Here is a 26,158-nt window from a genome sequence, read left to right as displayed (position 1 = left end):
GAAGGGCAGTGCAGTGGACCATGGTCATAGTGAGCGTCTTGAAGAGGGAGGAGGAAGTGTAAAGGCGGCTGCTGCAGGTTGGATGACTAGCAGCAAGTGCAGAACTTTTCATGACGTTGTAGTAGTCTTGGTTAGCCAGTCCAGGGTGGGTAATACTCCCTAATTGAGCACATAAGCAGAAGTAGAAGCATGTGTGTCTGTCAGAAAATGTGTGCCTGTGTATGGCCAAGTACCTGAGAAAGCATGCGTGCCTGTGTCTCAGAGTGCGTCAGAGTCCGAGCGTGTCTAAGAAGGTATGTGTGATTGAGAGAATGCGAATGTGTGTGTCAGTTTCTGAGAGAACAAGAGAATGCGTGGGATCCACCCCTTTCCCCCATCACTGCCACTGCTCAACAACATGCTTTTAGCTACTTTTTACCTAATCTGGAGATTTTTCACAGTGACTTTTTTTTCACATAGGAGTTGGCAACAACGGACTGGTGTAGCAGAATAAAATGGAAGGAGGAATTAGCGTGGGTGAGGCAGCCGCAAAAAAAGCACAACTCATTACGTCTTCCTTTCGACAGCCAACCTGTTTATAGCCGGGAGAAAACCTGGCACATTAGAAGCCATACGACTGAACAAACATAAATCGAAAATATTGGGTCATTTATTACAGAAACACCACTGCATATTTACCTTTCTGAAATACGTTATACTAGAAGGGTACAAAGGAAACTAGTGGCAACAATTCCCCCACCCTAAAAAAGACAAGGGGCTATCCATATTACAAAAATAAGAGCGAGAGAAAAAAAAAAAGAAAAGGGAAACAGACAACAGCAAGCGGAGATATTGTTCCATTGTACACACGAAACAATTTCCAGCGGTTTCAGCCGCTAGAAGGAAAAAAAGAAAAAAAAAAGTACATCCATAGCGAGGCTTGACACGCACGTGTTTCCTTCTGGGCGCGTGGGCAGCTCCTGCTCTCGCGATATCTGAGCCGATTACCTTAGCGACGCGGCGGTCAGGCGTGCAGTTGTTAAGTAGGAGCGCGTGAGAGAAAGAGGGCGGCCTTTGAACCGTCTGCCCGGCGTGAACTGAAACCGGGGAAAGAGTCCGACGGCAAGTCCTCCGCCACCGGGAAAGATGGCCTTGGCTCAGCAGTCGCAGACCTGGTTTCCCACCCACGTGCAAGTGACCGTGCTGCAGGCCAAAGCCCTGCGGACCAAGGGGAAGGCTGGCACCAACGACGCCTACTGTATCATCCAGCTGGGCAAGGAGAAGTACTCCACGTCGGTGGCCGAGAAGAGCCTGGCCCCGCTCTGGAAGGAGGAGGCCACCTTCGAGCTGCCGCTGCTGCACCAGGGCAACCAGGAGCGATGCACCATCTATGTTATTGTCATGCACCGGGCCCTCGTGGGACTGGATAAGTTCCTGGGTCAGGCTGCCCTCAACCTGTGGGAGTTGCACCAGGACAGGAGCCGCAGGAAAACCCAGTGAGTGCCGGACTTGGGGGTGGGCTATCTGTCGTTCTGTAATGTCTGCAGCATGTCTGTCTGTCTTCTGCTCTAACCACAGGAAGAGCCAGGGAGGTCCCGGTCTTTCGGTTGAATTCATCTCTCGTGAGCATTGATGAGAGCCGAACTAGCGCCACAATAAAAAAAAAAAACAAAAAAAACCTAGGGAGTAACAGGGCGGGCTGGGGGCAGTTTGTACAGGAGCTAACTTTTCAAAACAATTGCGAGTGTAACACAAATTACCTCTCCCTGGACGCAGTGAAGGAGTTTACTCAAGCACCCACAGATCTGGTACCTGTGTCTGCATTGCCTATCTATACATACCCCGAATCACAGAAAAATATGGAGGGGGAGGGAGTAGAGTATAAGGGGCTGCCTTATCTAATTGTCCATAGACCTGCAGGAAAACCCCGTGAGTTTCATGGTAGAATGTAGGCTCCAGAAATAACCTTATTCTTCCAACCCAAACTCACAAGAATGACAGTTTTAAAAGGGTTAAGGTGCTATAGAAATAAAATATTTGTTACTAGCTGTTTTAGGCTGCTTGAATATGACTGTGCTCTCCAGGTACCTTTTATGTGATAGATCTCTCAACCTTGTTTTTTCTTGAGGCACTAACTTTTTGGTTGACTTTTGGATAACTGATTAGTCCAGTAGGTTATGCTTACCTGCATCTTAAACTTTACAATGCTTTCTGGACCTTTATTAAATGATTCCTCACAGGAAGGCTTTTATATAATGGTGGCTGGGTGAACATCTCAAAGATGACTATACTAGTGGAGCTCAGGTAGTGCCTGGGAAGAAAGGAATCGACTGAAGCTTAGTTACTTTTTCACCCTACTCTCTCATTACTAAGTAGTCCTATATTTTCTGTCATTTATGATGTCACTAATTTATATATAACAACTTCTTTGAACATAATTAAAATGAAATGGTTGGTACTAATAAGCTGAGCAAATATTTAGTAGGGTAACGTTACAGAATGGAATAAGTAAAACAAAACTCAAATATTTTCAGTAAAACCTTTTGAGTCCTGCATGTGAATGTTTGCACTCAGTGGATTATAGTATACTGTTAACCTGTGAGTGAGAGGGCTTGAAATAGCTTATTTATCCCAGAACTTTATAGATAAAATGCAGTACCTGCTTTGTATTTCCAACTTCCGTTTTTGTAGGTAGATGAGGAAAGGTTTTGGACAATAGGTGAGTCAAAAGAGATCTGTATGTTGTCAGTCATGAACATCTAAAAGTATTTTGCTAACCTGGTATAAAAATATCTTTATATGGGTTGTTTATAGCAACAACATATTCTTGTTGTCTTCACTAAACTAGGTTTGGTTTCTCTTAATGTGCATTAACACTAGTCCCTTCTAGTTTAAGCTTTTAATCACTGCACTTTCTGCTAAGTGTTTCTCTGCATCAGTGCTACCTTTTACTAATACAGCTGGAACTTGCATAAAGTTGAATTTATATTGCCAGCAGCTATTACGGTACGCAAGGGTGAGAATAAAACATAATATGCACAGTCCTTTTTCACTTTGTCTCATTCTTAGTACACCATCACCAACACAATAAGAAATTACTTAGTGCCACACCTATTTTTGTCAGTTCAACTGTGGGTGGACTGGTAAATTATTAATGTATTTTGGTTTCCCTATGACTCTGATGTTCCATGCAACTAACTGCAATAATATCAAACAATTTTGTATTATACATTTTTAACATAGAATTTGCACATAGAGGGGTTCATTTTTAAAGGGACTTCTGCGGGTTAAACTATTTTATGCAAAGTGGCAGCGCCTGCCAAATTTGCAACCGGTGCGAACAAAAGTACGCCGGATTTTATAAGATACACGCGTAGCCGCGTGTATCTTATAAAATCCGGGGTTGGCGCGCGCAAGGCTGCGCAAAAGGCAACCTGTGCGCGCTGAGCCGCGCAGTCTGCCTCCGCGTCCCCCCACCTTCCCCTATCTAACCCACTCCCTCCAGCCCTACCTAAATCCCTCCCCTACCTTTGTTGTGCAAGTTACGCCTGCTTAAAGCAGGCGTAACTTGCACGCAGTGCCGGGGGACTCAGGACCACACACCCCCTCCCCTCCCCTTTTACGAAGTCCCGGGACTTGTGCTCGCCCCGGGGCTTTCGCGCGCCGGTGGCCTATGCAAAATAGGTGCGCCGGCGCGCGCAGGGCTTTTAAAATCTAGCCCTTAGTATATAATTATGTTCACATGAGGTGGACCTGGACTGAGCAGAGGCATTCCTGGGAGCAAAGTTGGGGAAGGGCTTGGATTTACATACTTACTTTGAAAATTCTGACCATACGCATGTATATTTTCAGGAAATTATTGCGTAGATAGCAGCTGAAAGTTGTATGGGCAGGTTTGGTGAGGATAATTTTCGAAGTAGACTTAAATCTGCCCTGAAAAATGATTGTAACTTATGAATGTTTTTGTGGCATAAGTTATGCAGAATGTTTTTTTAAATTATCGTCAGAATTGCTACAGTTACCTGAAGTAAGCGTTCTTCATTCCACCGCATTATTAGTAGCTATTGTAGTGTGATTCTCACAGCATGAAGCTACAGTTTTTCTAGTACTATAACATTAACTATTCATAAATTTATTTGGGATTATAAACTTTTTTTAAACAAAGCCTGTAAAAAAAAAAAAAAAAAAAAAAAAAATCAAACTCCACAGGTTCTAAATTGTTTTCACAGCTAAAATGTTATAGCACACTAGCTGTTTGTTTTTGTAAGAATACGTCTCTAATTTGGCAAAATTAAAACTAAAGTGTATCCATGCTATGTTTAATGATGAAGCTAAAGCAAAAAGACAGGTGCAGTCACTTGCTAGAGAATACTTATCCCAAGCAATCAGATGGTTTTCATTGAGATCATTGGATGACATTGAGAGAGGAAATCCTGATAGCTCTTGAGTTTGCTTAATGCTTGTAGAAAACTTGAATAAAGCTTGCTTTGGGAAATAGTGTAATTTATAGGCATAAAAACATATTTATGTGCATAAATGCTCTTGAAAATCAGGCCCTATTTAAAAAAAAAAAAAAAAAGCAATGTTTTTCATCATTGCCCAAGTTCCTAACACTTTTTTTTATTTATTTTTTTGTCTTTTATCCAGGACAAAACATATTTGAGTAAAAGGTAGTTTTCAAAAGCATTCTGCAGGTAAATGGCCTGCTATCACAATGCCTGTCCAATATACAAGTAAACTTATGCACATATAGCAGAATTTACACACACACTTGTGCATTTTATAAAAAGTATGCATGTACGTTTTCCGGGTGGGGGGGGGGACGACGAAAACCTTGCGCACAAATTTGCATGGGTAGCTTTAAGGAAAGTTTGCGCTTCCTTTTCCTTTGTAAACTGGTGTAATTTCCATGTGTGTTTGACTTCAGATTTATACGGGCTGTTACAAAATGAGCTTTATGAAAATTGCCCTGGGGGTTGTGTGTGTGAAGGTATACATGGAAGCATTTTACACACATTTTTACACATACTTGAGAGAGATTCTGGGGGGAAGGAGGAGGGAAACATTTACATATATGCTTTTTAAAATAAATGCGTGCATGTTTATATCTGCGCCCTCACATAGTTAAGAACATGAGACACTTTCAAAACAAGGGGCTGAATGGAGATGTTGCATCTCTGCCAAACTACAAGCTCCTATGGTGCAACACTGTGTAGACTTTGCCTATTCGTTTAATGATATCAAGTGGCATACGATAGAACATATATGTGCCAATGAATGGGGTGGTGATCTTGCAAAGCGATTTAAATTACAGAGAACAATTTGGATCTTTCATCTCGATACTGTGCATCCTGATGAACTGAATAATGAAAATGACTTGTATTCACTAATATGTGATTCCATGTCACTTTAGGCCATGCGCCTTTGTAATTGTATTATGTCATTTTGACTGACAGTCTAAGCGCAAGTAGAAAGACCAATCCTAGGGCTTTGACTTGACGTCATTTCCTATCTACACCATTATGCAAGTAAGTTGCTCTGATTTTTGTGAATTTTGACAAGGCTTTTAAGTTTGGATTAATCAATAGCCTTCTGTTTTTAGACTGATTTCATTGTACCCTGAAGAACTGCAGTTTGAAACATGGTCTCGGTCAGGCTGGGAATATTAAGGTGTTCATTGAAGCATTACTGAGTGGTGACTACTCAGCGTTTCTTTGCGTTATGATGCAAAAAAAAAATTTTCTTGTATTTTATTGAATATTTAGCCACTGCTTGTTACCAGCATCAGTAGCTTGGGATCTTTTTAATGTTTGGGTACTAGCCAGGTACTTGTGACTTGGATTGGCCACTGTTGGAAACAGGATGCTGGGCTTGATGGACTCTTGGTCTGACCCAGTATGGCATGTCTTATTATAACAAAATTCTTAATTTTTATTTGCAACAAAAATACCAAACCTTTTTTCAAAGATCAAAAATAGACCAGTGAAACATTTCTTAGATTTTCTGCCTTATATATAATCATTAGTCACGCTGATGTCTAGTATGATCTAATTTACAGGCATATAATTCATTGAGCTGGATTACTGGTATTGCCATTTAGGATATCTGCTCATAAGGTGTTTGGGAAATAATTTTACTCAAAAAAATAATCCTCAACATTTGTATAATGTACACATAATGCAGTCATTAATTTAATTGCATATGAAGCTTGTTAAGTAAGTTAAACAAGCCTGGAGCCACTAGATCAAGGATGAATGCTGTTGTGGAGAGGCAGGAGAGGGAGATGCTCTGCAGCCAGGGTTATGAAAAAGACATGCTAAGCAGGAGATGGGGATAGAGTTGGGGATGCTGCTGAGTTGTCCTGTCTTCTGTCCTCAAATTCTGATATTTATCCAGAAAAATTAGTCATCTTTTCAACTGATTCTCTCCTGTTTTTGTTCATGTCCTAATAAATCCTGATATTTTCTTGGGGAAAATAAACAAACTAAAAATGAAGGTCCCTAGATATCTGTAACAGAGTGAAATAGGCAGAATGAGACCTGATCTAAAAAGCTTGAGGAGTGTTTTGGCAATTAAGATCCAATGCAAGAGTGCAGAGCCATGCATTTAGTGTGCAGGATACTGGTTGAGATACTGATTATACACCATCTAGGAGAGAGAACTTGGGATGATCATGTCCAGTGATCTTAAGGTAGCAAAACAGTATTATAATGACATTGATCAGAGCTAGGATACTAGGGAGCATAGGGAGAGGCATAATCAGAACAAAAAGGAGATATTGCCTCTGTGTACAGATTTTTGGAGAGACCTCACCTAGAATACTGTCTAGTTTTGAGGCCATACTTTCACAAGGGTATATAAACAGGCTGGTGGCAGTCCAGAAAAAGGCTACCAAAATGATATGGAGTCTGTACCAAAAGCCAAATGAAATAAGACTTGGGAACCTATATGTGTATACCTTAGAAGAGAGATGAGGGGCTACAACAGAGACCTTCAAATACATGAAAGGTATATTAGGCACCAAAAGCAAACCTTTTTAAAGGAAAGAATGTGCTAGAAAACTGTAAAAGCCAGGGCCCTTGTTTATTGCTATCTGAGTCCAATTCCCCATTATCTCTTGCCATTGAAGCAGAGAGCAATGATGGAATTGCATCAACAGTATGAAGGCTTATTGGGGAGGGAAAGTGCTGGTTGTATGTTCCCCTGCGTAAGATACTGGACCACAGATGAAGATGACACACTGTCCTGGACAGAGAGTGATGTCTTCTAAGCAGTCATACTGGAATATATTCTTGTAATGTGAACAGGAATGACTGGATGGGCTGGTTGATAGCAGAAAACTATCATCTATTATATTGCTATGCAAAGAGGAAAAGAAAAATTAAGGAAAGTAAAGAAAAAGCTTAATCACAAGAAATAAGTAAGTTATAGAGATTTGCATTGAGGCACCACAAAGACTACTAATTATCACTTCTATAGTGCTACTCGATGTACACAGCACTGTACAAAAACACATGACAGTTCGTACTCAGTAGAACTTACAATCTAATCAAGATAAATTCCCAACGTCTCTTTTGCTTTTGAATGTTTAACTTAAGAAAATGTTAAAATCAATAAGGCTGTGAGTAGGGATAATCATGATTTAAGATTTAAAAACAGCCTAAAAAAATGGATTTTGACTGGATATGAACAAGACTAGATAGGGAGCATGACGCACTGGCTCAGGAAGTCCATGCCAAGAATACAGCATAGTAAGGTGGAAAGGATGGAGTCAGGAGTTGGCAGTGGAAGAGAAGAGCATAGATAAGAGTGACTGACCTGATGAACTGAGTTCACAAGGGGCATAGTAAGCAGGAGCAACAGTGTGAAAAGCAGAAGCTTTAATTGTATGTGGAAATGGATAGGGAGCCAGTGTGCCAATTTGAACAGAGAGGTCATGTGGTTGCAATGAGTGGCAAAAGTCATGCAGCTGAAGTTTGGGTAGCCTAGTGGAAAGATGGTTCACTGGGAGACCTGTGAGTAGGTTGCGGGAGGTGATAAGAGTGGATAAAGGTTCTGATAGTATTGTCATAGTTGTCCACTCTTTTTTTTTTTTTTTTTTTTTTTCCCCTCTTTGGAGATGGGTATGGCTTTTAATAAATTTTTCAGGGACTAGCATTATCATAGTTAGCCTTGTGCCCAGAAGTTTGAGTTCTGATCTGTGAAACCTCTCAGCCTATGTGAGCACTCCAGGGACAGGGAAATAACTACAGTACCTGAATATGGCTGAAAGGTAGAATATAAATCATAAAAAATAATAATCCAAAGCACTGCTAAAATGTTTCTCTGTATCACCACCAAAATCTATCCCTTGCTTTCTGAGCACACTATCCCTTGTTTTTGACAAAATTTGAATATTGCTTGCTAACTGACAAACTTGTAAAGTGCAAGGAAATAAAGGCCATCTGAGCTCTGTAAAACATAAGCCCTTGAAAGATCCAGCCAGTCAGAATCCACTGCATGCCACAGGTTCATGAAGGTATCTGAGACGGTCTCTCAGAAGAATGCAGTCAAACCAGTTTGCTGCGTGAATGGAAACTAATATATTAAATACAGTGGCATGATCCGCCTGCTGACGACAAGTGTGCACGCAATGCATAACAATCCAAGTTTCTATTGTGCTCCTGAAAATACAACAGTTTCTACAACACTGAAAGCTATTTATAGTTAGCCAAACCCAAACCACTTGCCTTTTATATATTTGGGAGTAGCCCAAAATTAGTAGTTAAAACGGGAATGCCTCTACTGATGTCAGCAGTATAATTTATTCTGTAGATCAAACAGGCAACAGATCATGAAAATCCCACCTTTGCTTAAGTTTGTAGCCCAGAAGTTTGTGTTCTGATCTGTGAAACCTAAGTCCTCTCAGCCTATGTGAGCACTCCTGCTGTCGCTCCTTGTGACCTTGGGCAAGTCACTTTACCCTCCATTGCCTCAGGTACAAAAACGTAGATTGTAAGCACTCTGGGGATAGAGAAATACCTACAGTACCTGAATGTAAACCGGTGTGATATCTCAATTGAGATCGAATGTCTGTATATAAAAATAATTAAAAATAAAAACTTCTTGCAAGCTGACAGACAAAGTTTTGCGTTAACTACTTGAACCATTAGATCTTGTGCTCCTCCACTGATATAAAAGATCAAAGATGACATAGCTACGGCACAGAGTATCACAGGCAACATCTGATGAGCAAAGGAATGAAACACCATCACGTGCTGTCTTCGATAGGAAGGCTGGCGGCTCTCTTCATGGTTTCATCCAAGTTTCCATATCCTGACCATTTTTTTTGTGCTATCACCCCTAGCTGCTCTGTCTCCTTTAGTACTAGGTTAGCTAATTAGTAACCAGATCCTCTGTCAAGTATAATTTTTTTTTTTCCCCATTTTGCCAGGTCTTCTTCCTCCCTTTAATTCATGCATTGTTTCATTGAGATGTCCTGCCAGCTAACTTTCAAAATTTGTATAACACCACATTTCATATTCCTGTATTTTCTTCAGATCTTTGCTATAAGCATATTTTTTTTCACTCTTGCATCCTACCACTGAGGAGAAGTATGTATGCAGTAGCTTTTCTTTAACTTTATACCTACAAAGTAGATATTTGCCTGTGTCCCACTGTCAAAATATAAAAGTTACAAGAGGGGAAACAGATCGCCTTGTTAGAACAATGTGAAAAACCACACTTAGAAACTAGGTAAGATGTAAATTTGCACATTAAACCACTGAAAGGGAAAGTCAAAGATCAACTGGGGTCTATGGGATGTAAACTGGGCAGACTAGATGGGTCTTAGGGTCCTTTATTCATAGTTATATTCTGATTTCTGTAAAACAAAATAGCATCAGGAAAAGTATGCAGAAGTAGTGTAGCCCATGGTCTAGACAAACCATACAGTTTTGCTTTAATTTCTTCATATGTAGTCATTCATCTTCACCTGGGAACCAGTGAGAAATTTCTAAGTGCAAGGGATAATTTATGCACAGTGAAATCCTGACTTGAGCAACTGAATTAGCTGAGGGCTGTTAGGCACATAGGGCACCCAACATTCCTGAGGATCTTTATGGCCTAGATAAGTCCAAGGAGCTTACCTGATGAAAGCACAAAATGAGGGGGCAGATGCAATATTGTGCATTCAGGCTAGTGCTCGGGTTAGCCCGTGGTTGGACAGGCACGTTTTTTCGTATTTGGTATTGTATTGGCCCGTGATTGTTAATGTAAATGACTATTCTGGAGATTAACATGTACATTTTAAATATGATTTGTCTATTTTAAAAATATTTTGATATCCTTTCCTGTTTTCATGTATAAAACAATGAACTGCCAGTTGGTGCCATGTGTAGCTACTTATTTTGAATCTCCATCCCATTGCATTCTGAACACATTTTTCTGAACCAGCCCAGAAGGCAAGACTACAAATGTCAAAATGCTTTGGGATCTCCCCCCCCCCCCCCCCCCCGAGATTGCAGACCACACACTCACGATATGGAAGAGGTGGAAGTCAAATTTTGTAGGCCCAAAATCGTACTCGGCCTTATCTTCCATTAGATACTTAAGGGATTTTTCTACGGGACTAGGTAACACCACTTTCCATAAGTGGGAGGATCGTGGCCTGGCAAGTTTAGGGCAGTTGTGGTCAAATGGGATTGTCCCGTTCGTAGACTTCAGAAAACCTTTGGATTACCTAATGTGGATTTTCTAGCTTATTCCCAAGTACGGCACTTTATGTTTACAAGAGGACTTCAACGGGACTTGCAACAAAGCCGTTCAATCTTCAAGGGCTATTGTATTTTAGCTGGTAAACTACAGAATAGTATATCTATGATATATCAATTGCTTATCTCTGGGAAGTCGGCTGCAGCAACTCATTTGGTGGTGTGGGAAAAAGATTTGGGGACCACATGGGTGAAGGAACAATGGGAGGAGTGTTTTTGGACATTAGAGAAGTTCTCCATGTCAGCAGCAACGATGGAAAATCAGTAAACTCCTGTATCAGCATTATTCTCCAGCTAGATTAGTGCATTGGCTACCCAGGGGCTCCCCTTTCTGCTGGGGGATAGTGTTCTCAAATAGGCACATTCATCCATATGTGGTGGCACTGTCCTAAAATCAGATCTTTCTGGGAGGAATGTCAAAGGCTTACTGAGAGTATTCTGGGGGTGCGGGTCCCTTTTACAGATGGAAATTTGGCTATTAGGGCTCACCTACCCAGAATTGGCTGAGAGGCAGGAGTTTACATTTTTACGACTGCAGCCCGCCAGTTGGCAGCCACCCATTGGAAATCTCCTGACCCTCCCAGCACGCCTCAGTTGCTTAATAAACTGCAACAAATTCACTATATGGAAAAACTGACAGCCAAACGACGAGATACTTTACCTAAGTCCAATAGAACTGGACATTGATGATGAAACAGCTAGGTTGAAGGAAGAGGGCTTATAACGACTGGTATTCTTGTCATCTCAGTTGGGCCTGGACCCTAACTGGGCAATGGGACCAAGGCTAGAATGCATTTTTGCTATCTGACCAAACTTATTTCAGTAAGACTAGGATTGTGACACATCTGTTCTGTCATGTTTTCTGGGATTGAGCTAGGTGGGGGGGGGGGGGGGGGGGAGAGGAAGGTCTTAATGGAAAGGGAAGAGTTTTGGGGGGCTTTAGGAATATGTTAAAACTACAGTTTGTATTCTTTTAGATTATATTATGGCTGTTTTGAATGCTGATGTTTGTTGTATGTTCAGTTTCATATTCTTCTCAATACAAATTGTCAACAATTTAAAAAAAAATGCTTTGGGATAGGAAATTACAAAACAATGCCTGATCAAAAGCAGTGTTTACTGGCATCGTCTGATATTCCCAAACTATGGCCTCTGTTCTGCAAGACTCCTCTGTCACATACACATGAATTTTCTTAAATGAAAGAGGTTTTTTGATTAATGCAAATGCCTAAATAACTGCAATGATCCTTGTTAGATTAGAATCCAATTTTACGATTAGGAAAAAATAAAAATGTGGCTGTTTCCTGATGGGTAGTTTGGTGAGGAGGCTATTGTTTGGGGTATAGTTTGCAGGAATTGGCAATATTTGTGGATATTTTGGGAGTAAGGTGGCTTCCTGGGGAGTAATGAAGATCTGGTAGTTTTATGGAAGGTGAAATTGCAAACCCTCTCCCCAGCTCCACGTCCAGTCTGAGTAATCTTAGCTCATACTGGACGTGCCTGCATAAGGTTACCAACCCAGGGGCCAATGCAGTATTTGTGAGTAGGAAACAAGGGCTCAATGTTGAGCACCTGTTTTCCTAACGTGTGCCCAGCCACCTCTACTGGGCACTCGATGCAAAATTTAAATGAGGGGTCACGCTAAAAAGGAGGCGCTAGGGAAAATTATGCATCCCTAACGCCTCCTTGGCACTGGTCGCACAGGAGAGATGGCTGTCAGTGAGGGTTGGGAAAACAGGCGCTCAGTATACACGCACAAGATATATGGCCTGGACAGTATCTTGTGCATTTATATTGGGCACCCAGAATTATTTATTTTACTAGACTTTTTTTTTTTTTACTGCAATCTGTTGTCTTTGGTTCCTCCTACTTAGTATCACGACGATACTAATAGGAGGAATCACAGCAGGATTTTGTGGCTTTTTTTTTTTCTTCAACGAGCCCTTGAATGTGGCATGCCTTTATGCCAGCCACATTGCAATGGGCGCATTGGCCGTGCGAGAAATTATTTTGCATCATGGGTGTTAGTGCTCATCACCTGTAAATTCCATGTAGATGAGGCTATTAACTTCGTGACAGTTTGGACGTGGTAATCCCTGTATAGCATTGGGGGTTATGGGCACGTCCACTCGCGTGTTAAGCCATGCACTAGCCTCAATGTGCAGTATTGCATCTGCCCTATATTGAGTGGACAATTTTATAACCAGCCATTTCTGAGGGGTAATGCATTGTTTTACCTGCAGAAATGCCTTTGAAAATTACCTTCACTGTTTGTTTATAATCTTTTTAGTTTGATAGCACTGTCTGCAATGGATGACTGACCACATAAACCCTGTGTGATCCCAGTATTTCTAGTGAGTTGTCTGTAAGTGCCTTTCTTTGGAACTGTGTAAGTCCCAAGTTGTTGATTTGCAGCCTTCCCAGAAACCATGGGGAAGAGCTTATGGGAGGTTACCAGGATAGCATGTGCATATGTGCAGGTGAGGCTGTTCAGTGCTTGGGACCCTCAAGTGGCCACTGGGTTTAACCCCTGGTTGGGTTTAGGGGTAACATAAAGGCATTAATATGACAATTTATTTAAACTTAGTTTCTTTTAGAACTCTGGTATGTATACCATCTGTTCCAGGTAAATTGCTGCTCTTCAGTTTGTCAGTTTGCCCTGTTACATCTTCCAGGTTCACTATTATTTTTTTCAGCTCCTCCAAATCACCACCACTAAATTTCTAGTATGAATAGCTCCAATATCCTCTCAGTAAACACCGAAGCAAATAATTCATTTCGTCTTTTCACTATGGCCTTGTGTTCAAGTACCCCCTTTACCCTCAATCATCTAAATGGTCCAACTGACAGCCTCACAGGCTTCCTGCTTCAGATGTATTTGAAAAAATTTTCATTGAGTGTTTGCCTCCACATCAAGCTTTTTTTTTTTCAAATTCTTTTTGCCTGCCTTACCAATGCTTGCATCTAACATGCCGGTGCTTATTCATTTTTTTTTCTTCATTTGGAACATCTATACATTTTCTGAAAAAATATTCTTTTGACTATAATAGACTCTTCACTTCATCTTTTAACCATACTGGCAGCCTTCTGCCTTTTTTTTTTTTTTTAATGCATGGCATACACTGATCTGAGCTTCCAAGATGGTATTTTATCACCCCTCACTGTGTGATATTGAGCTCATTGCCAAGCATCAATTCATAATACCTTGAATACAGAGTTCTTATACTTAATTCAGAATCCAAAATGTATTACAAGTATAGGTGGCCTTCAGGGCTGGTGCAAGGGGATTAGGTGCCCAGGCACCTTCTGTCTTGTCAGTCCCTCCCCGAGTCACAGCCCAGACTCCTACCTCTCGTGAGTGGCGGTCTGGAAAAGAGGTGTGGAGACTTGAATCCCCACTCCTCTTTGCTGCCGCCACTCGCACCCCCTAATGGTCTGCACCCTAGGCCCAGGCCTAGCTCTCCTAATGCCAACCCTGGTGGCTTTCTAACAGGAAAGCCAACCCTGGTGGCTTTCTAACAGGAGCTGAACTTTTTGAACATGCTGGTTACCAACGCTTGAAGCCACAATCATTTACACTGGAGTTTCAAGAGGCTAATGATCTTATCCTATTAACTTTAGTAAACTGGTCAAGTCCCCCGCTTCTGGGGATGTTTTATCAACAGTGTTCCATTTGCCCTTTTCCTTCCTCATTCTTAAATCTTAAACACACAGGTTATTCAGTTCAGGAATGTGCAAGGGAGAGGGCCTTTACGCAGTTTACCAGAAAATTCACACTCCCACGGAAGTTTTGCTTGATCGCCAATTCCTCCTAAGTTCCTAACAAAGTGCTGACTTCTAGTCGTGATAACAGCCTTTGATTTTTTTTAAACATTGAGAAAATCTTTTTGGTGTAATAAAAACAGAATAAAATCAACTTCTTGATGTAATGATCTAAAGCAAAAATAGTTCAATCAGCTGTTCACTGAACATAACCAGTAACTTAAGTCTAATAAAAAATATCTGTGTGACTATTTGTTTTAATGATGCTCATTATAAAATCCAGTCTGTTATATCCAATAAATGAAACTGCAGACCCATTATTAATTTGTAACCTATCATTAAAATTGTCTGTTGTACCTGAAGATTGGAGGGTGACCATTGTAATGTCAGCCTTTAAAAAGGGCTTTGAGTGATCCAGGAAACTGTAGACCAGTGAATTTGAAATCTCTGCTGGGAAAAAGTTTCTTCCATCGTAAAGAACAAACTGACACAAGATATAGACAAACTTAGTTTAATGGGACATGGCCAACATGTATTTTACCCAAGAGAATCTTGCCTCACCAATCTTATTTATATATATATATATATATATATATATATCAAAGTTTAGTTTAGTTAATAAACATGGGTAATGGTGAGCAGTGGATTTGGAGTGTCTGGATTGTTAGTCCCTCATAAGACTCCTGAGAGAATTTAAAAAGCCATGTGATAGTAGGTAAATCCCTATTTCTCTTTGTCCTGCCAAACCAGTCTTCACAGTGGGTTTCGTCCCCCTGCTAGCAGATGGAGACAGAGTTCCAGACCTCTTACCTGAGGCTCTCTCCTATGTAGGCTGATTCAGCAGGGAAGGTGTCGGTAGTCCTCTGCCTCCAGCAGATGGTAGGTGGGACTGATTCAGCAAGAGTGACTGCCTCTGAGGTCACTTTCCCCAGGGAAGCACCTGGGTCTGGTCAAGGAACACCTCCTTGGGACGACAGCCCTCCTAGGGTCGCTTTTCCTCCCTCTCCTCCCCCCCCCCCCCCCCACACACACACACAGGTAATCAGACCCCCTGGCCTTGCATTTCCTGGCGACAAAAGGAAGGTTCAGCACTGGCAGTGATAAAATAGACCTCAAACCTAATATTGCAGGACCCAGCCGAAAGTCCCCCGAACTCTTGTGAAGGCAGGTAAGATGGAGAGAGGCAGGAAGAGCTTGCAGTGCGGCGCGCAGCACAACCCACTGGTGGCAGGCTTGTTCTGCTGCAGTTACGACTGCTTACCATTGGGGAGGCCGTTGAGTTCCTTTCCTCCAGCCAGCCCCAAAATGCTCGTGACAGATGTCAACATTGCCGCTACTCAAACTCCTACCACCTCCCCACCTCCTGTGGTTAAAAGCTGGGCAGCAGATTCAGCATTCAAGACTAAGCTGAGTAAATTCCTATTCAAAGGAAAATTGATGGATAGGACCTAGAATATCTCATGAAGAGCCTGGAAACCAAACCACTAAGGCTTCTAGCGGATCGGAGCAGTAGACCATGGAGGGGGACACTAGGCAAGCTAGGTGGATGAGGGTCCAACACAGTGGGGAGGCCAGGTTGCATGGACAGCCCATTTGAGGGGCCAGGTGTGGCTCTAGAGACTCGAGCAGTCAAGGCCAGCCCCCAAAGAATCACAATCAGGCCGATTCAGAAAAACGCGCGGGAGAGCTGGCGAGCGCCCGCTCAGGCCACTCTCCTGGGCATGCAATTCAGGAGGGTGGCCTATGCAAATTAGGGCCCACGGTAAAAGGAGTGGCGGCTGTCAGCGGGTTTGACAGCCGACGCTCAATTTTGCCGGCGTCTGTCAAACCCGCTGGCATAATTGAGCACCTGTCTTCCGACCCTCGGGCCGATTTTTTAAATTTTTACTTTTTTTTTTTTTTATAATTTTGGGGCCTCCGACTTAATATCGCCATGATATTAAGTCGGAGGGTGCACAAAAAAAGTTTTTACTGCTTTTCTGTGCACTTCCCCGGTGCCAGCAGAAATTAATGCCAGCCTTTGGGCAGGCGTTAATTTCTGAAAGTAAAATATGCAGCTTGGCTGAATAAGGGGTAAAGCTAGCGCGTCAAACGTGCGTCCAAATGCGGGTTAACAGTGCGCTCCGGTGTTCTGTATTGGCCTGAATGACAGTGTGAGGGTTCATTTGGTGCTTCCACAGGTGAGGCAGACTGAGAGGCTTCTATCACGAGTGGACCTTAGTAACTACAGACCAGTGGCTAGTAGACATAAGAGGAGTACTGTTTAGAGCAGTAGGCTAGGAACCAAGAGACCAGGGTTAAAGTCCCACTGTCATTCCTTGTGACCTTGGGCAAGTCACTTTACCCTCCATTGCCTCAGGTACAAACTTAGATTGTAAGCCATCTGGGGATAGGGAAATACCTACAGTACCTGAAGGTAATCCACTTTGAAGTGCTGAAAAAAATGTGAAAAGTGGAATATAAAAATCTAAAATAAATAAAAATAAACTAAAAAGCAGTATAAAAGAACAATGTATCCCATTGCCATGCAGCGGCGTGAAGAAACTGGCAGTTCAAGAAGCGGTTGCCAGACTACTAGCCCTAAAAGCCATTACACCAGTCCCACTCAAGAAAGAGGAAAGGGCACCTACTCCATCTTCACAGTGCCAAAAAAGTACTAGTCCTACTGCCCAGTGCTGGACCTCAAGGGAGTAAACTGGGCGCTGAGGATTCTGCATTTCAGGATGGAGTCCTAGCCACAGTCAAAATGGCTATGTGAAGAGGTGAATTTCTCTCCACATTGGATCTAACAGAAGCATACCTACACATACCCATGCAGGAGAGTTTTTAGAGGTTTTTATGCTTTGCAGTCCTAGGCCATCACAACCAGTTGCAGGCTTTGCTGTTTGGACTGGCAATGGCACCTCGAACTTTCATGAAGGTTTTGGTGTAAGTAGTAGCCTCCTTGCTCAAGGAAGGAATCAGTCCATCCCTACCTAGATGACTGGTTGATAAGGGAAGACAAGGCAAATGGGGTCAAGGCAACAGACACTCATATGACAATTAGCCTAGGATGGATAGTGAACAGACTTGAGTTACTTTAATATCTGTAACGGGTTTAAATATCTGAGGGTCCTCTTCAATACATGCAAGGGGATACTAATCCTTCCAGAACAGAGAATAGCCAAATTGCAGCAGCAGGTGGAAAGTTTACTATCCTCCAGAAAGCCCAAGGGCTTATCGAAAAGTACTGGGATCAATGGTGGGGTCCATTAAGGCAGTGCCCTTGGCAAAAGCACACATGAGACTGCTGCAGGAATACTTACTGGTCAGCAGAGCTCTGCAGAAGCTGGATTTTGATCGGTAGCTTCTGCTTCCACTGCCATAAAGGAAAGCCTCCAATGGTAGCAGAACAAAGGCAACCTGGCCAAAGGCTCAAGCTTGGACCCCCTCAGGCCCTTCTGAAGTCAGATGCCAGCAACAAGGGCTAGGGGTTGCATTGCAAGGGACAAGTAGCACAAGAGCTCTGGTCCCAGCAGGAGATAAAATTCTCCATAAACAGGCAAGAGGCCAGGGTGGCTCACCTAACCCTAATCAGTTTCAGAGCCAAGTTGGAAGGCCACCCAGGTAGAGTCCTCTTGGACATTGCAACAACAGTAGCCTACATCAACAGGCAGGTAAGAACCAGGAGTCCGCTGGCATGGCCAGAGGACTACCTGCAAGGCATCTTGGCAGCTCACATTTCAGGAGAGGAAAACCATACAAGCAGACTTCCTAAGCTGACAAAAGATAGACCCAAGAAAGAAGGAGCTGTCTGAGGAGGATTTCAGCAAATAGTGTCCTGATGGGGATGCTCCCAGTGGGACCTAATGGCCAAGAGGAGCAATAGCAAAGCAGGAGAAGAGAACAAGGATCCAAAGGAATCCATGCATTAGCACAGGAATGGCCCACTGAAGCTCTTCTGTGTCGTCCCGCCCCCCCCCCCCCCCCCCGGCCTATGATAAGAGTCCTGTACAGAAATTAGGTACCACCAGGGACAGGTAACTCTGGTAGTATCAGTCTGGTTGAGAAAGCCATGGTATGCAGACCTAAGGTGATTAAGAATGGAGGAGCCAATCGGGTTTTGCCCCGTGCCAGGTCTCCTACAGCAAGGTCTGATCAAGATGGAAGATCCAGCTCCGTTCTTGCTTATGGCATGGCTATTGAGAGGGATAGGTTTGAGAGGATATTCCGCAAAGGTAATCGCCACACTCCTTACGGCAAGAAAAAGATCAACCTCTGTAGCCTAAGACCTGGAGAATATTCGAAGAAGCCTCAGCCCAGGGAAAGCAGGCACAGCATCAATACTGCAGTTCCTACAGGGCAGCCTTGGTAAGGGATTGGCAGTCAACTCCCCGAGAGTCCAGGTTGCAGCTATTTCTTTCTACAGGGGCAGGATCAGTCTCCTCCATTCTGCACTTTCAGACATCGCTTGCTCCCTCTGAGGAGCAAAACATATATGGCCACTGCACAGGTAGTGCTTGGTGCTCAGAACGCTGGCTGAGGCCCCCCAATGAGCTACTTACAAGCATCCAGCTAAGAGATCTAACCTGGAAAACAGCCTTCTTGGTAGCAGTATGCTCGGCAAGAAGAATATCGGAGATCCAAGCCCTGTCATGTTGGGAACAATATCTCTCCTTTTCAAAGGAGAAGGTGGTAATTAGGCCAGTCCCATCCTTCCTCCTCAAGGTGGTGCTTGAGTTCCACCTTAACAAACTAATCTCTCTGCCGGGATTCAGGAGGGAGGAGTGTTCAGAGAAGAGGAAGGACTTGCCCTTTCTGGACATCAGAAGGATCCTCCTGCAGTATTTAAAGTCTACAAACAGGTTGAGAAGGTCAGGCAGGCTGTTTGCTCTGTACTCGGGGGAGGGGTTCAGCAAGGAGAGGCAGTGTCCAAAACCTCTACTGCAAGATGGATCAGGGAAGCTATTTCCTCAGCTTATATAGTAAATGCCAAGGAAGTGCTGCAAGGCCTGAAGGCGCACTCCACGAGGGCACAAGCTGCCTCCTGGGCAGAATACAGGTCAGTAACGCCCATTGACACTTGCAGGGTAGCTACATGGTCTCGGTGCACACATTTACAAAACATGATAGGCTGCATCTCCATGAAAGGAAGGACACGAGATTCGCAACTGGGATCCTGGAAGCAGCACTGGGACTTTCCCAGCCAGGATGACAGTAGCTTAGGCACATCCCACTGTGAAGACCGGTCTGGCAGGACGAAGAGGAAGCTCAAAGTACAGCTTATCTTGCTAATTTTCTTTCCTCAAGTCCTGATAGACCAGTCCAAATTCCCACCTTTTTAAAAGAGAAAATAAAGAGGAGAACCTGTGTAGAAGGGGGAAAATGAATAATATCCCCCAAGGTGACAATCTGTAGCAGGAGGAAGCCACCCTCCCCTGCAAGGGGCCGATGCAATAAAGTCACGTAGAAAGTGGGTGCTGAACATTTGGCACCTGCTCTCTTAACACGCCCCAGGCACCCCCAAGGGGGGTGCCATGCAATATTTAAATTAGGGGGTCGCATTAGCTAACACGAACCAAATCAATTTTCGTGACTTCCATCCGCCGGTCACGAAAACCAACACAGATTAAACCCAGTGTCCATTTTATTTTTCATCCTACTTATCACAATATTAAGTAGGAGGCAGTACAGAAAAGCAGTCTTTTTCTGCTTTTCTGTACTTTTTTGATGCGCTCAGCTATTAACGCCTGCTCCAGGCAGGTGTTAATAGATGACAGTTAAATGTGCTTCCGAGATGCACATTTTTTTTTGCATCGGGAGTGAATGCCTAATAGCCTCATTCACATGCATGTGATGATCGCTATTAGATTCACTCTGCGTTGGACGCGCGATGAATAGGTGCTGATCCCCTTATTGCATTATGGGATTGGTTAGCACCTATTCTACCCACGTCCAACTGCAGGTTAACAGTGCGCTTGGCCCCAAGTGAGTGGCACCCTCAGATTGAGGGGCCAGGGCCGGCCTTGTCTCATTCGTTGGCAGAGAATCAGGCCATGCTTTCATTTCCTATTTGTTCAGGCTACCTCAGGGCGTAGGAGCCAAGGGGTAGGCGAGCAGGTGGCTTTCCTTCCCAGGAGGTCCCTCCAACCACTATCATCTGGCGTGCCCCTTCTTGTTGGGTGACTGGGGGGAAGAGGACATCTTTCAGGAAACAACAAGTATTGGAAAGCAAATTTGGAGGGGAAAAAACCCACCAGCTTGGGTAAAAACCTACTGATGCCTTCCCCGTTGAACCAACTTATTTAAGAGGGCCTTAGGGAAGAGGTCTGGAGCTTTGCCTCCATCTGCTAGTATGGGAATGGAACCTCAAGTCCTAGTCTGTCAGGACTTGAGGAAAACAATTAGCAAGGCAAGCTTTAATTGTACATTGTGGACTGAAAACTGGTTAAAAGTTAGGAAATGGAGAGTAGGACTGAATGGTGAGTTTTCTCAGTGGAAGAAGGTAAATAGTGGAGTGCCCAAGGGATTTGTACTGGGAGTGGTACTTAACATTTAATAAATGATCTGGAAAAAGAAACAAGTGAGGAAATTCAGTTTCCAGACAATACAAATGGCTATAAAATGATCACAAGAAATCATATGCTTACACATAAGTGTCTCAGCTATCAACACACTTTAAGTTTTTAGCTTGTGCTGTAGTTTTCCAGGACCTTGCTGATAGAATACAGTTGGTTTTGCCTTGTGCCTCACAAACCCACCTAGATATTGGAGTCTTGCATCACACTCAACATCTTGAAGTTCGTTCATGATTGTGTGACAGTGAGGATGTGCATTAAGGGGGAGATTTTCAACCATTGTAAAGCCAATGGTTCCTTTTTACCTGCATATGTTGGCTTTGAAAATTATCATGGAAGAAGTACTTGCACACACTTACACCTGCTAATGTGTGTAGGGAACTTCCCTGGTGGAAGTTATGTGAATAACCTTTTTTTAATTTTAAAAAGTAGGTATGCAAGTCAATCCTGTCCAGACTCCGCTCCCTGGAATGCCTTTCCAGTATGCAGGGAAATACACATGTATATCATGTACACACATCAAGAGGGCATTTGTCCACATAAATGCCTTTTTTAAAAATGATCCTCCATTATGTAGGACATTACTGCACATTGTGTTTCACTTGTGACTTTATTTTTCAGTTTATCCTTATGGGCTTCCACCTCCATGAGAACTAGCCTCTTCGGGGGCTGTGGTCTATAGTGCCATGAACCTTCATGAGATGGTTCCCTACATTTTTACCTCCCTTTCAGCAGAGTGACAAGGACCACACATACCTCAGCTCCCTCTGGGACCCTGTATGTGTCCATCTGAAGTCTGGCAAGCAGGTGTTGTGGTTGGGCAATGGCTGGGACTTCCTCTTTCCCTCAGGGCCTGTGATTTTGTCTTTGTATTGCTGACCTCTCAGAATTCTTTAGTGGGGTTTTTTTTTAATCATAGCTATAATACGGCTGTATAGGTCCTAGAGGAAACAAAATTCTTTGGAAGTGTTGATGCTGAATATTAGACCAATATAAGCTATCCAAAGTGGGAAGTCCTTGACCTTTTGAAACCACATCCAAAGAAAGGATCTATGTGGGGACCCAAGCTTCTGTACATTATCTTGTTAGAAATAAATAGTAATAAGAATAATCCATGGCACTACTAAATGTATTCAGCATTGTTGGAGTGGAAGAGTAGACTAGTGGTTTGAGCAGCAGGCTAAAAACCAGAGAAGCCAGGGTTCAAATCCCATTAATGCTCCTTGGTCAAGTCACTTTATCCTCCATTTCCTCTTTATAACCTAAGAACAAGATTTACTAAAGTCTTTCTCTCATTTTTGTCTATAGGGAAAAAAGTGTATTAAATCGGGCCCTTAGAGTGTAAGCTCTCTGGGGGCAGGGAAGTGCCTGTAGTACCTGAATATAATAAATTTTTGAAGTGGGTAACCAGCCACAAAAGGCAGAATATGAATCAAAATCAAGTAAGTCTTACAGTCTGCAAAGTGTCAATTGCTGTATTGGAGAAATCATAATATTTGAGGGCAACACTATTGTATACCATAGAAGGAAGAAATGTAGCTGGAAATATGAATATTGGATCTGGCATTACTATGATTTTAAACCTATTGTTGTAGGGTCTTACCAATTTATGTTCCAGATATGTCTTTAGTTTTTTACTCACATTTTTTTCTTTTCTATACCTATATATATATATATGTGTGTGTGTGTGTGTGTGTGTGTGTGTGTGTGTGTGTGTGCGTGTGTGTGTGGTCGGAGGATCGCGTGCTGGCAGGCTGCCAGCATGTGCACCCTGTGCCTGCCTTTTGGCAGGCACAAAATGTACGATAAGAATTTGGCGGGGTTAGAATAGGGATGGGGGGGGGAAGCTTAGGGGAACAGGAGAAGGCAGCGCGGCTCGGCGCCTGTTATAAAATCAGGCATACTTGTGTGTGCGCCGGGTAGCGCGCACACATGTACACCCGCACGCACCTCTTAAAATCTGCCCCATTTTGTTTAATGGAATGTAGATACTGTTTCAAGATCATATTTAGGACAGGTAGTGGGAAATCCTTTTATATTGATCCACTTTTGGCTAATGCAGCATAGATTAATACTCAACCATCAACTATATAGCGCAGAGGAAAGTAGATGATAAAAGGATAGAATAAGAAAAACCAAGAACTGAATCTGTAGCATTGTTTTGATTCCTGAATTTGGGAGTTTTGTGTATTCAAAATATCAAAAATAAGTGAGAATCTGCAGGCTCCACTGGGAAACTCTTTTGCCTCATGTGTTGGCATATCTTATGTTGCCAGGAAATCTTAATAAATATAAAGCTTTAGTTTTTAATCTAAAGTTCCATCAGGAAAACAGATCCAATTTCATTTTAACTTATGCTGCTGCACCTTCTAAAGTTGCAAGAAACCAACCCTGCATCCCTATCTCAAACTCCTATCTTCTCCTGCTCATTTTGCATATAATGTAGCTTCAGCTAGCTGTGCCCCCTTTTTTTTTTTATTTTTTTGAAATAGCAGTTTACTTGGACCCTTTTCACCTAAGCCTGTGTCAGTACTCACTACTTTTCCCTTTCCTGTTGGGGCCAACTCTAATCTTCTCTTGGAACATTGGTGGCTTGGTTTTTCTTTATAGCATTTTGGAATATATTTATAGTATGATGCTGTAAAATATTACAGTAGTCGAGTCTCTGCCACTACTTAGCTGTAGGTCCCAAATCCACATTCCCCCAAACTAAGTCACGCAAACTTAGAACACCAATGTGAGCCATTAAAGTGCTGGTCATCTACAGAACAAAAAAGATTATAGTCTTTTTATCTTGTAAGCTGCAGTTGCATTTTATTTTTCCATGTGACTTCGGTGACTGTTCTGCCCTTCCTTTCCTTGGTATGCTGTTGATTAGCACATACCTTTCGGGTCACTGCCACTTTGACAGAAACCGAGAAACAATTAAGTCTCCTTCCCATGACGTTTTCAGTACTGCAGGTTAACAATAGGAGTGCCACCCATGTCACAAGGATGGCATTTGTAACAGTAGTAAGGGTCATTTTTTTACTGCTCCATGGAGGCAATGTTTACTAAATTAAAAAGAATGTAGTCCTAGTCACTAAGGGGATAAAAGTCAAATTTACAGCTGAAGATGCTGATCAATATCTTTGTTCCCTCATGTGAATAAGGTTGAAATGTGCTCCATTCATCAAGAGATTTATTTATTTTCAACAAGGTACGAAGCAGATTGCAAACATTAACATTTAGGCAATTCTGATACGACATAACATCCAATCCAATTATGTCTTCTCCACAAATGTAGGTTCCTGCATTAGTAGGAATTCTTGCCAATCTGAGAAGCTGCTGCTATCACTAACCAGTAAAAATTCTTATGGCTATAAAGACCATAGTTAAGAACTGCAGTACATGCACTAAATACAAAAGAAGACACTTGAAGGCCAAAAGATAAATGAGTTTCTCCAGTGACTTGATTGGATATATACTGCGAGCCATTATAATTTATCAAAGCTAGTGCAGCATGCTTAGTGGGCATACAGTTATGTGCAAAGGTTTAGGGACCCCTGGTCAAATTGTAAGTTTCCTTGAATCTCTTAAGTGACCAGAAGCTGACACAGCCTCGACATGGTACAGAGTTACACATCTTTATGCAATTTTCAATTCAAAATTACTAAATTTGCTGATTTTAACAGATTAAAAATAACAGTGAATATGGCACATGCAAAAGTTTGTGCACCTTCTAATCAATACTTTGTCATACTTCCTTTGGCAAAAATAGCTTCCAAGCATGTTCCTTTAGGCAGCTGAGTCTTTTAGTCTTACTTTCTGGAATATTTTTTCCCACTCTTCCTTGCAGAACTCTTCTAACTCAAAATAATCTTAGGCCTTCTTCCATGCACTGCATGTTTGACTTCTCTCCAGATTTTCAATAATCATCATTCCAAAACTTTGATCTCTTTCCTGCAAGTACGGTACTTCGTGATTGATTTTGAGGAATGTTTCAGATCTGTGTCTGGCTGAAATATCCAGCCTCTCTTCAGCTTCAGTTCCCTCACTGACTTTGGGACATTAGCTTCTAGGATATGCTTAGTTGGATCCATTCTTTCTTCCATCCACAATATTTCTTGTGCCACTGGCTGTTACACACAAACCCAAAGCATAATAGATCCACCTTTGTGCTTAATGGTTGGCAAGGAGTTTTTCTCTTCAAATGCTTTACTTTTTTTTTTTTTTTTTTTTTATCCACATGTATTTTGTATGGTGGTGGCCAAACACTTCAATTTTAATTTCTTCAGTCCAAAGCACTTTGTTCCAAAAAGCTTCAGGGTTATTCAAGTTTTGTTTTGCATACTTTAGATAATGACTTTTGCAATGAGGTTGTAGAAAAGGTTTCCTTCTGACACTCCAGATCACTATTATGTAAGCAACGCTGTACTATGGACAACTACTCCAGCATCAGCTGAACTTTTCAGCATGTTGACATTTTGCAGATCTGACCAGTTTTCTGGCAGTTCTATCAGATTTTTCTTGATCTTCCAGATCTATCCTTGACCTCCTATAGATCTATGTAACTTCCATTTTTTTTTTTTATAGCCTTCCTTTGCTTTATAAGAGTGGATTATCTTCATTTGTAGCTGCTCAGACAGCAGCTGCTTGGAGTCTATAGTTAGAAGTAAAACAATCACAGCCTGAGTATTTGCTCTACTATGGAGTTATCTTTACCTGACTAATAGGCTTAAGTCAATCAACTTTTTTAGCCTTACTATTTTTTTAAGTAGAATCAATTGGAAGGCTGTTCAAACTTTTTTGCACATCATATTCATTGTTTTTATTTCAATCTGTTAAAATTATCAATTTGTAACTTTGCATTACAAATTCCAGAGATGTTTTTAATTTTGTCATTTAGATCTATCCCAATGATGATACTTCTGCAGAAAAAAAAAGATAAGACTAGTAGAGATTCTTAAATCAAGATTTCTTTTTTTTTATAATCATGTATAAACTGTTACACTTTCTAACACAACTCGCTGCTATGGTTCAAAGTTATAATAGGTCCCCTAACTTTATTTTGTGTATTTTCTTTTTTTGTACGATAAATAGATGGAATATAAGCTAAGTAACTTATCA

At 42.2% G+C, this 26,158-nt stretch overlaps 1 protein-coding gene across 1 annotated transcript in view; it reads left to right on the top strand.

Annotated features, from left to right (window-relative positions):
* Positions 1 to 231: 231 nt before the first annotated feature.
* Positions 232 to 26,158, top strand: part of RAB11FIP1 (RAB11 family interacting protein 1) — a 49,309-nt gene continuing 23,382 nt past the window's right edge. The window contains exons 1-2 of the mRNA XM_029603899.1: positions 232 to 293; positions 460 to 1,475. Of these exons, the coding sequence (XP_029459759.1) occupies positions 1,126 to 1,475 (350 nt within the window). The 5' untranslated portion in view covers positions 232 to 293; positions 460 to 1,125. The remainder of the gene's footprint in view (positions 294 to 459; positions 1,476 to 26,158) is intronic.

The sequence above is a fragment of the Rhinatrema bivittatum genome, chromosome 5 (genome assembly GCF_901001135.1).
Source record: "Rhinatrema bivittatum chromosome 5, aRhiBiv1.1, whole genome shotgun sequence".
Lineage (NCBI taxonomy): Eukaryota > Metazoa > Chordata > Amphibia > Gymnophiona > Rhinatrematidae > Rhinatrema > Rhinatrema bivittatum.
The sequence above is the reverse complement of the archived record's forward strand: the minus strand, read 5'-3'. Positions and strand labels throughout refer to the sequence as shown.